General features: G+C 38.2%; 1 protein-coding gene across 1 annotated transcript in view; it reads left to right on the forward strand.

Annotated features, from left to right (window-relative positions):
• LOC116844586 (guanine nucleotide-binding protein G(o) subunit alpha) overlaps positions 1-15,484 on the forward strand; it is a 47,136-nt gene that overhangs the window by 11,129 nt on the left and 20,523 nt on the right. Inside the window, exon 3 of the mRNA XM_032816336.1 lies at positions 11,412-11,454. Coding sequence (XP_032672227.1) covers positions 11,412-11,454 — 43 coding nt within the window. The remainder of the gene's footprint in view (positions 1-11,411; positions 11,455-15,484) is intronic.

The raw sequence follows: 15,484 nt of genomic DNA on the forward strand, positions 1-15,484 counted from the left end.
CTCTCTCTCTCTCTCTCTCTCTCTCTCTCTCTCTCTCTCTCTCTCTCTCTCTCTCTCTCTCTCTCTCTCTCTAATTATGCTTCGAAATCAGTTTTCTAACGTTTCGCGTGATCCATCGCGAATTTTCGGATACTAAATAATGGAGGCACGCATATTTAGGGAAATTTGCTGTATTCGCGGAAACAAGACACTTTATATGGGACTTTTGATGAGCGAAATGTTCATTGTGAGAGTGCAATTTCGCTCCTCTGTTGTTGCGCGTGATATCATGCGCGCTACAGATATTTTCGTTCACATTGAATGACGTGACGGTGATTGTCGCAGACAGAGTTGAAAAAATAAATCAGAGACACTCTCGCCCTTGCTCTTTCGATATATTTGTCGGATGCCAGAGACATGTGCGTTATCAAGGCATGCATGCTGTCGCCATGTGTTGTCGCGTTTCTCAAAGCGCAGGGGATAAGGAACCACGAGATTTCCGGTTGACGTGAAAAGTCTTTCGTGAGATTTCTTCTCGAGCACGCGACATGCGCGAGGATAACTCAGGGATAGTGAAATTTTTTTTTAAGGAATCAAAACCACGTGTTCTTCGCCTCGGTTGTTTTCTACTCGTCATTAACGTTCTTATTAACATCGATTATATTTCCTTTGTCGTTTTATTGTATAACACGTCTTATTTGGACAATTAAAGCCGCCTCTTCGCGGGTGCCTCGCCTTTTGCTTGTAATAAAGCTAAATAAATAAAATTAATTAATTAACGCGAAATACGATGGAATGGCTGCATATGTTTTGATGAATTTCTGTGAGAAAATTGTAGAAAAGCGTAACAGCTAAGCAGCTCGGTTCACTGATATTAGAAGCCCATTACATCGTCGATCATACATTTCAATAAATCGTATAAATCGGTTAGTGCTCGCAAGATAGTAATTGCGTAACGGAGTGACGACGATTAGATAGGCACAGACACGTAATTCGACATACGGTCGCAAAATCCGAGACTCATTCATAATTGCCGTGTTTACGCACGAATCATCACGCGTCGATTAACGACGCGTCGTATCTCGTAAGTATGATTTCAAGTAGGCTTTTACTAGTTTTGAATGAATTTCATTAAAAAAAAATGTTTGGAGTGCTCTCTGAATTTATTGAATTGAAATTTTACTTGTAAAATAGAATAAAATAACCGAATATCATTCGAATGTGAGATATTTTAGTCTTGAAATTTTTCGAAATGAAATTTCACTCCAAAAGCAGACAGATACTATGTGACAATATATTCATTATCGTTTTGAATGAATTTTTATCAATTTTAGCGAGATTTCACTCCAAAAAATTTGCAAAGTGCTCTCTGAATTCATTGAATTGTAATTTAGCTTGAAAAGTAGAATAACAATTGAGTGTGTAATTCAAATTTGAGATATTTTTCACTCATATAGAGCTGATGCTTTACTAGGAATTGAATAGAAGAATCAAAATGGATATTTTCGCTCGGAATTGAGGAATGAATTCGATGTATTTTACAGTCACAGAAACAAATTCACTTGAATCGGTTGAAACACTTACCCGCATAAAGTCAAAATTCACTCCACGCTTTCACTTTTACGATTCCAAGTGACAATATTTTCACGTTTGCTTGCAGTGAATTTTTACTCGTTTTGAGTGAGATTTCACTATAAAAGAAACTCAGGCTCATATTTATATTCATCACTTGAAATTTGTTTCAGATGAGATATTCAGATTTGAATTTAGGCTCATATCAATAGTTATCACTTGACACTTGTCTCACGTGAGATACTCAGACCTGTATTAATAGTCATTACTTGAAATCTGTTTCACTTGAGATACAAATTGAGATACAGATATAAATTTAGAGTTAGGTTTGAGTTTTCTACTTGAATCACCCAATACATGCGACATTACATTTGCAATCGTGATTCAGCTGAAAGATTCACATCTAATTCTAAATTCAAATCTGAGTATCTCATCTGAGGCAGGTTTCAAGTAACGACTATTCATACGGCTCTCAGATTTGCATTCAGAGTGAGACCCAAATTTTTTACTTGAATTATATGACATTTATATTTGCAATCACTCAGCTGGAGAACTCTCGTCTAACTCTGAGTCGAAATCTGAGTATTTCACTTAAAGGACGAGTTTCAAGTAATAACTATTAATGCAGGCCTTGAAGAGTATAATGCGTCGATATGAACGACGATGTCGTGCGTCACGCGTCCCCATTTCGAATCAAGTTATCTTCCATCGTCAAATTCTCATCCACGCCCCGCGGATGCCACCGTTAATTGCGCCTCTAACTCGATCGGAGTCTTGATGAAAAATTCTCCATCCGTTCGCTCCGCGCTATAATTAAAACAAAATCAGCGCGTGGGTGGCATAAAAGCGCCGCATCGGCGTACATTGTCTCCGCTTATCTTCCGGTGCGCTAATTGCTTCGCGCGTTTTCAATTTACTTTCTCGCTTCTCCGGCCGCGTTTGCCGTCTCGCGAGAGACACCAGGACACACACCCGGCGTCCCAGAACCGTCGATCCAGCTTTTTAATTTCTCTTTTTTTTCTAGGCCAAACCCCGTCAAGTAACAGATAACGCGAGGATAACTTAACTTCGGATTTAACAGTCACGCAATGTCCTCTCGTGAGGAGTATCGTCGTTAAAGCGCCTCGAGAGCGTTTTTAGCGTCGTACACGCCGGAAGCTCTTCGTCTTGCGATGCCGTACTCCTCGCGCCGTGTCCTAAAAATCGCGAATCCGCCTCGTCGAAGCGCGCATGGCGGAGCGCTGACGAAGATACGATTTTCCAGCGAAATGTGGGTCCTGTTTATTGGTGTAACCAGTGACGTCATTGGAACGTACGCGCGAACATGCGCGCGCAAGCAAATCGCCGCCGAGTATTTTCATCCGATTAACGGTGGCCCTGGCGGCGTTGCGAACGAAATACGAAACGTCGTTGCGTATATTTCAAGGCGATGCAGGAGCACTGCTGCTGCTACTGCATCGCCGCATGGCGTTAAATGTCAGCGAGACCGAGACGCCGGTCTTTTGTCACGGTATACGTAACGTGTCATTATGCAGAGCGTTAAAAATGCGCGTGAAAAGCGAGAAAAAGTCGTCCATCTATCCCCCTCCTCTTTCCACTCTCGCTGTGAATCGCGAAAGAAACGTTTCTTCTTAATATCTTTCATTTTTATCGTTCTGCACTCTAAGATAAAAATATTTGAAAATTTATTTGTAAGTTATAAAATTCATTTCTATAAGATAAAATTTATTTTTAGGAAATGAAATAAAGTTTCTGTGAAATAAATTCGATATCCCGCAAATAAATTTCCAAGTATTTTTCTCTCAGTATAAGTTTTTTTTATTTACTGCAGTTGAAATTGTGTGTTTACGCATCGAGAGGAAAAATATCTGAAAAATGGAAAAATATTTGTTCAATGGGGTATTAATGATATTAATTTAAATCTAAATTTGTTCATTTAAATATGGTAAACAATAACTTTCATGAAAAACAGTTACCAAACAGTTACAAAAACAGTTTTAGGGAAATATATCTTTGTCCATTTGAAAGAAATTTATTTTCAAAATAAATATATGTATACAGGATGTCCCGAACCTCCATGATGACCCTTGGTGAGAACGTAGAACGGATTGAGGTGAGCAAGAAAGTCCTGTGCCGTTTTGCGATATTCGTAATAATAGTCGAGATATTAATTAAAAAAGATTAGTGAATGATTACGCGCGATATGGTAGATAAGCTGCAGTGGGACCGTCTGCCGTTGTATACTTACATATTAAGTCAAACTGAACAAAAAAGTTCTCTACCATTTTGCAAATGACCACATAGATTTTTAAATATTAAAGAAAATTTATGCATTATGGTATACAATCATATATGTAACAATTTTCTTTAATATTTAAAAATCTATGTGGTCATTTGCAAAATGGTAGAGAACTTTTTTGTTCAGTTTGACTTAATATATAAGTATACAACGGCAGACGGCCCCACTGCAGCTCATCTACCATATCGCGCGTAATCATTCACTAATCTTTTTTAATTAATATCTCGACTATTATTACGAATATCGCAAAACGGCACAGGACTTTCTTGCTCACCTCAATCCGTTCTACGTTCTCATCAAAGGTCATCATGGAGGTTCGGGACACTCTGTATATATTAGTATGAGAGTAAATATGTACCCGTCGAATAAATATTTCTTAGTTTTTAGATGTTTTTCTCTTGCTGTATTTGGCACAAGCAGGAGAATATCAATTCGCGTGAACGATCTCCTGATATCGTTAAAGACTGAAAATATTGCAGAAAAAATAGTTCTGATGTCGCAGTGCAGCTCGAATAATGTACTTACAATTTTTCCACGGAAAGTGGAGAAAACAAATCTTTTTGTTTAAATTATTTCATTTATCTATCAATACTCACTTCAGTTGATGTTAGAATTGTTTGTTTCGGGAAGGTTTGAAAGTTTCGCAGGCGTGCGTACTTGTGTACTTAATCTTTCGGCTCCCAAGCAAGATGAATCGCTCATCCTACAAATTATTTTTTGGGATAATTCTGCCGCAAAAGTTTTGATTATTATTTTGCTGAAAATATTCTATATCGATATAAATAACAATGAACACCATGATAAAAAATGATAACACACGATATGTTTATTTACTGAATTTTGATGTCACACGTTATTCTCTGGGGTGAGCCTCTCATTCCACTTGGGAATTTGCGTTTTGGAACCAGACATGAGAGGTTAAGAACTATATCTAGCGTTGCGGTGCGTGTGCTCATGTAACATTGACTGAATGGCAAAGGCCGTCGGTGTATTTGCACTTAAAGCCGGCCGAAATGCTAGAAAGTCAAAGGTCGTAAATCAACATAATTAGAGTGGAGTGCTTCCTCGCGCTGTGTATTTAATGCTTGTTATCTGATTCGCGTCATTGTCTAATTATCATTCACGATTGTTATTTAATTATATAGAATTGTATAGAATATTGCACAGAATTGTGTACGGAATTACGGAGCAACGTTTAGAATTGTACGGGAACGCGCTCGAAAAATGTCAATTTCACAATGTTCGATCGACCGGAGGGATTTTGTCGAAAAATTAAGCGCGAATGCAAACTGTCTCTGTTCATTGAATATCATAAATTAGGACACATCCAACGTAACCCTCGGCGTGTGCGCGGCATTGTGACGCGCTCGTCCGCGAATTAACTAATGATTGAAATTGATAATTGAATGACGACGAAAATTAGATGACCGGCGCAACTGTTGAATACGCGGATGAGCTTTTATTGCGACGCGCTCTCGTCGTACGATTATTTCACTTACCAGCGTTGCGAGCGGATTTACGCGCAGCGTATTTTATCCTCGCCTCTCTTTTACATCTCGAACGGTTTTTCCTTTTGCATGCGAAATTTCAGAGGCGCGATAATTCGCAACTGTCAACATCTTCGCCCGTTTCTTTGCCGAGGAATCCCCCTACATAGTCTCCCATTTTATTGTTAATTCGCATTTAATAAAAAACACACAATCTACACTTATATGCACTCACTCGCATATTCGTTATCGACATTGACGCGCACTCGGTTTTATCAGCCGTAATAATTAGCTGCGTAAATTTAACCTACGGACGACCTTCGACCTGTGGAAGTTCATCGAACGAGACGTTCACGTGAAATTTACGTTGGCTATAAATAATCACGCATGCATTAAACGCACATTTAAATACTATGTGTATGTGTGTGTGTATGCGCGCGCGCGCGTGACATGGAAAAGAACGTGCCACGTTTGCTCGATTTAACATAAATCTTCAAATTTCTACGGGTGTTTTGTCATTCGATAAATTGATAGTTACTAAAAATTTAATTTAATTAGACACGTAATTTGATTTACGACACGTAAGCGAATAACTCTCTTCAGTGACAAAACATTAAGCTGTTAAAATAATATTAAAAAAATAAATGTTACTTTTTTATCATGATTGCACTTTCTTGATTAACTAACGGTTGTGATCTTCTTCTTCTTATTGTCTATAATCCAGATCAGCCAAGATTTTGACACTCACGAGGAACGCGTAATTAAAAACGGGTCTGGCTGGCCGTTTTAGTAATCAATCTATTGATCTATCTGTCGATAGATCTCATTCGATATGAACAATATAAAAAATTTTCGACCAGTTTCATTCGCTTTCAGTCACGTGTCTCATGTAGTTGCTATATTCTATCTTGGCCGACAGTTTTTGATTCACACTCACATTGCGACATTCGTATTCAAAGTCAAGATCGTTGCGTCACGTTGATGGGAGTGTCGCCTTCGATCTATCGATAAGTAAGACATCCGCGGGACTGACAAGGAACACTAGGCAAATAAAAAATTCAAAAAATTCTGAAACTTTGTGTTTGCAAGTGGAGTAGTTCATCCGTAATACAAAACTATTTTTTGTTCGTGCGGAATTATAGTTTTAGGGGATGAAACATCCCTTTGAAAAAATCGATTTTTTCTTTTGAAGCGAATATCATCGAAACTATAAGAGATAGAAAAAAATTTTCCAAAGTAAAAATTGAATGATTTTTTAGAAGAATACTTTAGAACTATAATAAAAATTTTTTTTAAAAGTAGGAGTGGGTTGAGGAGTATACAATAAATAAATAATTAAACAAATTTTTTATTATAGTTCTAAAGTACTCTTGAAATCATTCAATTTTTACTTTGGGAAATTTTTTCTATCTCTTATAGTTTCGACGATATTCGCTTCAAAAGAAAAAAAAAACGATTTTTCTCAAAGGGGTGTTTTACCTTCTAAAACTGTAATTACGCACGAACAAAAAATAGTTTTGTGTTACGAATGAACTACTCTACTTGCACACAAAGTTTCAGAATTTTTTGAATTTTTGAGTTGCCTAGTGTTCCTTATAAGTGAATATGGGGAGAATATTATAATTATTTTTTATATAAATTCTGTTCAGTTATATCATGTATTCTAATAGTGTTAGATTGTCAGTAAACTAACAGTCTAATAATGTTGGAACAAACTTTCATATAAAGAAAAATATATACTGCATTCAAACAAATCGTGTTTCAAATATCTCATAAGCTTATATATCTATAATAAATTCATCACACATAAGTACTAAATTTATTCAAAATGCATCCTGAATACCAGGGAGCATTTCAATCAAGAATATGAAATTAAAAGAAAAATTCGGCTTGCTTACATAGAATTGGACCAATTTTTTTGTCGACCAAATTTTATAATATTCTTGTAAAAGGGATAAATTCTTCTCTTTTGAGTTACACGATAATGAGATCTTCTAAAATGTTTAGTGACTTTATTTTAAGACTATTATCAAGAAGATAATCTTTGTTGTAAATTGAAACTAAAGTACAATAAATTAAAGCAGAATGTCGACGTGCTTTTTGGCTAAAAAACCCCGTAATAATTTTTACTGCAAGTTCTTTTCTTCGTAAACTCCGCATCACGAATGTCAGCGATATTACGTTCAATTTGACTCGATTTGCGTGGCATTTTTGTGAATTCGCACGGCTGATCTTCTGGATGGTGCGGCGAATCGATATTGGCGCGGCTTATACGCGCAAACAGTATCTTTTGTCTCCTGCACTCAAATTTATCTAAATTATCGCCACGTTCAACTTTTATCGTACGCGATGGATAAAGGTAGCTTCGAGTTGTACGCGCAGTTAGAGCAGGTGAATGTAGGAGGACGAGGAGGAGGAGGAGGAGGAGAAGGAGGAGGAAGAAGGGAGGATGCCGTCAGGGCTGCTGTGGTGGTCGTAAGCTAGGCAGCTGCAGGAAATAACGATGGATACAGTGCGCGCACTGTGTACATCATCGCGCATCGACTTGCATTCTCCGCTCGGATGTGAAAATAGATACGATCGTGCAGTTCTAAGCTCTCTCTCTTTCTCCTCTTCCCTCCCCTTCTTTCTCTCTCTCTCCTGCAAACGGGGAACGATGAACGTAGAACGCATAGAATGGCGGCTGACATTTATCGCGAGAGAACGCGCGGGAGAGATGCGGCTCTCTAAGTTATATTAAAACATTGCCGCAGCGTACGTATTAATACGTAAGCTCTCCCTTTTGTGCCGGAAGCGCGAACACGAGATACACGAGAACGTCGTTAACATCTCTACCAGTTCCGCTTTAAACGCCTCTAGATAGACAGAACGAATTTGGCAGCAACTTTGGCAGCAACTTTGCCAGTTGATATGCAGAGATTATATTCGTTATTTCAGCATGCTCACACGGCACTCAGTACTTATCGCATATGGAATAACAGAAATATGAACGGAAATGTGAAAGGAATTGTCAGAAGCTACTCGGAACCAATTTTGTTAGAAGAACGATGAAAGCTTAATTGTAAACGTTGGTCGCATCTATTTATTATTTATTGTACGCACGCACATATTATATATTAGCGAAGTTTTCCGATCATTGTATTACGCGTAGAAATTTCTAAAAATTTTCGCAGATATGTAGCATAGATTCTGACTGATAAAAACAATTTTGTTCCCAAATGGTTATCCTACGATAGCAATTAGATATTCCAAACCTGGATTCTCTGTCTATAATCTGAACAGAAATACTATAGAAATTTGCGTTTTCTTCAGTCCATAATGTCGGTATCAGACAGAGAATCCCATTTTTATATCAACTATTGTATTCAATAGAATAATATATAAAAAAATGAAATATTTTTAAAATACTTCCAGAATTTTGCTGAATAATTAAATTATCTGGAAAGTCAATACGTTTTAATACGTTTTAACGTAAAATAAAAATATTGAGAAAACTTTGGATTTCTTATCACATATCGTATGTTTAAAACCAGAAAATCGCATATTTAAAATATTATATTTCTAATCGGAATCCATAATTATTTTGAGAAATTATTTTCGGTTGGATCCCGATTAAATGCCAAAAACATTTTTATGCGGGATGCAACCATATTCAGGCGCAATAAAACTGCTTTATTGTGCACTGTGTAAAAAAAAAAAATATCTAAAAATAAAAAAATTATATATTTATTAATGTATTTACTTGCACTAATATACATATATTTTTATATTCAGAGAAAACGTTTTTTTCAAATGAGAAAATATATATTTTTCTAAAATCGTTGCCTTTCATAAAAGCAATCGTTATTTTATTTAAACAAAAGAATTTAAATGTCAGTGAATATATCGTCAATATTTTTCATTTTAGTATGATATTTTAGATTATTTTATATATATTGTGATTATTTTAGATATTTTTCCTTTAGTGTGTGAGACGTTCCAATAAAATATAATGTATAATGATGTAAATAAATGCGACTGACACTTAGACTCTTATAGTGCTTTTCCTATTAAAATATCATTAAAATATTAAATAATCACTCTCTCTCTCTCCTCAAGACATCATATAATCATCATAATACAAAAATTTCACGAATATTTTTTGCCCAGAATTTATTGTCACGTCAATATAACAAAAAATTCGCGTCACTGCAATGATATAAATTATATGATTAATTGGATACAGCGCATGTGCTCCATGAGTGTAATTAGAGAGCATTGTAGAGAGCAGTCTCCATTATCGATTGTTTCACGTTGGGACAATCAGGCAAGTCTATCTGGGTGTTTTCCCGGTTGGGCGCGTCCTGTCTAAAATATGTATCGTAACTGCGAACGATCTTGATAAATAAAGGAGAGCGAACGACCGTGAGACGCGATGTGGAATATTCAGTGGTACGACACCGCTGCTCGTCGTCGTCGAGAATGCCGAAAACCGGTGAATGCCGAAGCGCGAAAGTGCATTAAAACGACACTGCGTGTATGCGTGTGGGTATACGCAATTGACACGGCGTAGTGAGCTCTAGTTAGATATCTAGCTAGAGTTGCCGTAGTCAGAGACGGAGTCTGACAAGGATTACCGGCGGCATTACAAGGTTTGAGCCGCGTTCCAACCAGAGAGAGAGCTAAGCAGCGCGTGAAACTAGAGTCTATTTCATCCTGTTTCATCGTGGCGTCGAGAACGCGTTCTATTTTGCCGGGCATCCTATTTTAGAGTCTGTTCTATTTCGCTGGAGCGGAACGTAATATAAAAAGAATAGAATTCGACAGAGGGAGGGAGAGGGAGAGAGGGACTGGAACATGACGTCACGTCAGCCAGCCAACCAACGGAGGCTCCAGAGCGTGTCGGTCGATGGTTTCCGGTGCTCCGGGACGAATTTGCAACTCGTTTAGCTCTATTCCGGGTGTTTTTGCTTCAACGAGGGCGCGACGAGGATCATCGTCGGTGTCTCGAGATGACTCTTTCTTCTTTCAGCCTATAGGGCGCGCACTTGAGATATCGCGCGTGTATCCAGTCGATATTAAACGGCTCTAGCCGTGAGTGGCTATTATAAACGGCTGCACTTACGCTGAAAGTGCTTTCGAAATGGTTAGAGACGTCGGAGGAGAGTGGCGATTGGGTGAAGGTGCGATGAAGGGAAGCAGGAAAAAGCGAGTTCCGCCGGCACGGAGCGGCGTATCCGGCTAGAGCTACTGGCATATTTCGCGATTACGCCAGTTGTTCCCATGCGCTCATCAATTTGATTTTCGCGAACATGAAGTGTCTTTGCTGTTTGTCAATGATGGATAAACTTTTTGCGGCCCTACGTCGAGTTTACTTCGACGTCCTGATCGATTCTATAAACCGATCTTTCATTCGTTAAATTATTCAAGCCTCCGCGTTTATATTATTTATGAAAGCACAAAAGCTTCGTCTACACACCTTCAATTGGGTTTCGTTTTGTGAAATACTTGATTACTTATGGATGTCCTTAATATGTTGCTGTAAGTGTGCCGTTGCATCAGTTCAGTACTGAAATATTGAGACAAACGCAAACTTCGCGACATCATCGCGAAGTAAATTAAATTAATTTCCACAGAACTCCCGAAGAAAAATCGAAAATCATTTGCATCGCAAAGGGTTAACGCCTGGAGTCTCCAGGAGATCATGGGTACCTCCTTTCCTCTTGCATCGCTCAATGAAAACACGAATTCGATTCACGGGATGACTCATCGCTGCGGCATCAGCCGACACGCTTTCCGACGTTTTAAATTCAGCGAGAGATCTTTTCCGACGACGATTTCACGAGCTGCGGCTCCCGTTTGTCGCGACTTTTCGATTCTCGCAGCGTTCAGTGTCAGACGTTGTCGCGCGATTCCGTGAGAATCGCGAGTTTCGCAAAACAAAGTTGGTCTGCATCTGCAGCAAAACTGAGAGCGAGAAGCTCGATTCTCGCGTTGCGCATCGCGCAAAGTTCATCTCGTAGTGTAATTCGGCGATACGCGTAATCGCGCGATTAATTGCGCGCAATTACTGATACCTCTTTTCTGTTTTTCAGGAGCGGGCGAGTCCGGCAAGAGCACCATCGTGAAACAAATGAAGTAAGTATAATCGCTTTGGCGCTCTCTCGTACTACATGTACTGATTATCATTTGAAGGGGAAGGGGTATTCTATTGTTGAAGCGAGATTACGCATCTCCCTATGCGTGGTTGTTCGTTAACATATCGACTATTTCCGTGAGCGTGCGTGCGTGCAATTACTAATTATAATAATTAAATACGACTTAATTATGTAACAGCTTTCAATAGAGATTTTGTTGGTCGCTGATAAACTCTTCGGATCAAACAAGCTCATTTTAGCATTGGCGAGATATAAAATTTCAAAATTGGCGAAGAAGAAGTGTAAACGATACAAGCGTCGCGTTAATGAGTTTATACTGTTAACGCTTTGAGTCTCAGTGTATCCTTGAGGAGACTTGGCATACAACATATCTCTAACAATAAAAATGTTCCGATTGATTTATCTGTGACGTTCAATAAAGCGCTTTTGGAGTTATCTAGGAATAATTTAATTATCTTGAAAAAAGTAACAATCTAATTTTCATCAATTTTTCTAATCCTTCATATAATAACATTTTTTAATTTGTTCCTGCTGCAACCACTTTTCATATTAAACTTTGGAAGCTCTATTTACTCTCTCTTTGATATTTTTAAGAGAGGCGCATACATCTCTGATAATAAAAATATTTTGATTCATCTATGATGTTCAGATAGAGCGCCTTTGGAAATGTCTAGTGATAAATTATTTATATTAAAAAAAAGAACAATTAAATTTTCATCAATTTTTCTAATTTTTCATAACAAAATTTTGTAATCTTTTTTTGCGGGGACCACTTTCCAAGTGAAACTTTAGAAAATTTATTTACACCTCTTTGATATCCCTCTGTTGAAATAATGCTAAATTTCCGACATAAAAAGATCGGGACTCAAAGGATTAAAAGCATCGGCCTAATTATAAAAATTACGCCACTGTAGCGGAAACGTTGACACAATTATTACGTACTGCGCGCGTTTTATAGCGAGACCGTAAAAGAATTGCGTCCAGAGGAAATACGGTTTATTGTGCAGCGCCAAGAGGATGATTCATTCGGCTCGTGCGTGCGCGCGCGTAATTAGGCGGATTTCGTGCCGCGGCGTGATAAAAAGAATGTCCAACCTCGAAACCGAAAATTGAGCGACTCCTCCCTTGGAAAACGGGGCGAGGAATGCGCGCAAAGAATACGATGGGAATGAATCGGTGACACAATGGGGCACAATGAGGCGTCCGGTGAAGCCGCCTGCGTTCTTTGAGTCGCGCTGCGACCTCCTCGCGGAAATGCTAATTTGCTGCGAGCGCTCACCGGTCAGCTGCGACCTGATCGCCGGAAATATTTTCCCACGCTTCCTCTTCATCGTATGTACCACTTGTGAGGTTCCACATTTATCTCGAGAATCCCGACGATATTATTGTGTGAAGTGATTTTCATTGGTTTCTCGGTGAAACTTAAGACGGTGTTCAGATTTGTATTTAGAGGCTTGCGAAAGTTTGTCGAGCTTTTTTCTTTTTTAGCCACATCCTCTTTATATTATATAACTCTCCTAGAGATTCTGGGGTATGCTTGAGGATACGGCATATAAAAATAAAATATTTAATTAACTTTATTCATATCTATAGAGTCCTTTAGAAGTTGTCTAATGATAGTTTATTTATCTTAAGGGAAGACAGCAAAAACAGAATTTCCATCAATTTTTCATAATTGTCTATAATACATTTTCTAAATTCTTTCCCGTTAAAGTCACTGTTTAAATCAGACTTTTGAAATATTGTTTACACCTGATATTTTTCTATTGAAATAACATCAATATTTTTAAGGAAATTTTTTTCCAGAGTACGCAATAAATTTATCTATCTATCTAATTTCTTAAAATAACAAGTCGAGACCAAAAAATTAAAACTTGTGTTCAAACTTATTGTATTCAAACATACTTTCGCGTTATTTTTTGTTTCCTTAAATTTACGATAAATATTAAGAAAAATAGACATCTTATATTTTGTTGTACTTCTGAAATTTGTTATTTTTGCTTATTTCATTTTTTTCCCCATTATTGCCGACATTATCTCAATTTCTTTTATTAAAAATGGCTAAGTTTAATGTTGATCTCAACTAATCAGTCGCTTGGTTTTTCCTTCACGAGAAGTTCACCCTATCCAGCTACGGAGTCGCTTGAACTTAAATGATACGAATTTACAACCGTCGGGCAATGAGTCAGCCCACTAATTAAGTGTGTTTCGGTTTGCTTAGTAGAACTTAAACGGTTTGAGTCATAACGTATGCTTATTCGCTTGGGAATTAAATGACTCGAGTCATGTTTCATCGTACATCACTCGATTTCTTTGCCAGATCCCGATGAACTCTCCGTCATGTTCAACTTCTAATAATACAAATCAAACACTTAACGATCACACGAGCGTCTTTCCCAAAAATTTTCCAGAAACAGCAGACATTCCAGTCAGAATGGCCCAATTTGTCCCAAAATAACTTATCCCACTATGGCACCAATCGGGAATCCCGTTCCTATCTCAATCATGAGCTCTCTATTCACAAACATTGGAACATACGGAAGAAAGTTTGGTTGGATTAATCAAATGTCTGGTAAAATATGAACGAACCAAAAACCCCGACTGAAGTTACCAGAATTCTATGCAAGTTAACAAGATTTCTGGTTGGCTTGAACAATTGTAAGTTCTAATAAGTAATTAGAAATCTTGTTGACTCAAACTGGTAACTTTTACTAGAATTTTTGGTTTATTTATATTTTACTAGACATTTGGTTAATGATCAAATGTAACTTTTCTTTCCGTGTAGACAATAAATGATTGCACATAATCAGGATAGAAATATCGTGGAAAAATTCCCACTTTTTCTTTTTTAAGTACATAAAATCGGTATACTTTTATGGAATTACATAGAGGACATTTCTTTTAAACTAACTATTAAATGCAACAGATTACAAAATGAAAAAAAAGAAAACACGAAGTTTACTCTTTTTGAATATTTTTAATTATAAAGTATGGACACCCGAAAAGAGGTGTGTGTGTGTGTGTGTGTGTGTGTGTGTGTGTGTGTGTGTGTGTGTGCGTGCGTGTTCCGTATGTTGTCTTAAACTTTGATATAAAATAAAAAGCAGTAAGAATCTTTGGGGAAACATTCGGCGGATCACACAATTCGCTCGGATCTTTCCATTAGTTGATCTATGTGGGATCATACGTACAACAATACATAAAACAAGGGGAATACGTAGAATCGGTAGTCAGAAATTTGTAACTTGCGATTCTCTAAAGCCCATTCTACAATGGCAGTAAGCAGTAAAAAATAGGAAATAAGAGTAAGAAATTGACCAATTATGATTAATTATTCTTCTCATATTCGACTGGGATTGGTCAATTTCTTACTCTTACTTCCTACTTTTTACTGCCATTGTAGAATGGGCTTTAGAGAATCGCAAGTTACAAACTTCTGATTAACCGATTCCACGTATTCTCCTTGTTTTATGCATTGCTGTACATATGACTCCACATAGATCAGCCAATTGGAGCCTATAAATTTATCTGGGAAATTTGGATCCCACGAAATGTTCTGCGCTCGTTCGTCTCTCTCGCGTGTGCCACGAGTAGATTAATCTTTTCGCATCCGTGTATCGGCATTATTTCGAGGCAAACTGTTGCCTCGCGGCGGGATCGATACTCGCGGTGTTACGCGATACAGGGTTGCACGTTGTATTCAAGGAGGAGCCAGCAGCTGTTCGGCGATACGCGCGCGCGCTCGTTGCGCCCGAGATGTTAACGTCGCGCTCTCGCGCCGCGGATTAACATATTCCCCTCTGTGGCCGAGCCTCTTCCTGCGAGTTCCGCTCGTGAATGGGCCTGTGTTCAATGGGCCCGGCGAACAAAGTTGCCGCTGTGCGCGTATTCGCGACGAAAGAAAGAAAGAAGGAAGGAAGGAAAGCCGCTGCCGGTGTGTCTCTCGATGGGCGTCGGAGCGTCGATATTCTCTCGCGTGAGCTTTTTCAATCACCCGACACCGAGTATTC

This window comes from Odontomachus brunneus, unplaced genomic scaffold (genome assembly GCF_010583005.1).
Source record: "Odontomachus brunneus isolate Ranch 3 - 2012 unplaced genomic scaffold, Obru_v1 Obru_scaffold_042, whole genome shotgun sequence".
In the NCBI taxonomy this organism is placed as follows: Eukaryota; Metazoa; Arthropoda; class Insecta; order Hymenoptera; family Formicidae; genus Odontomachus; species Odontomachus brunneus.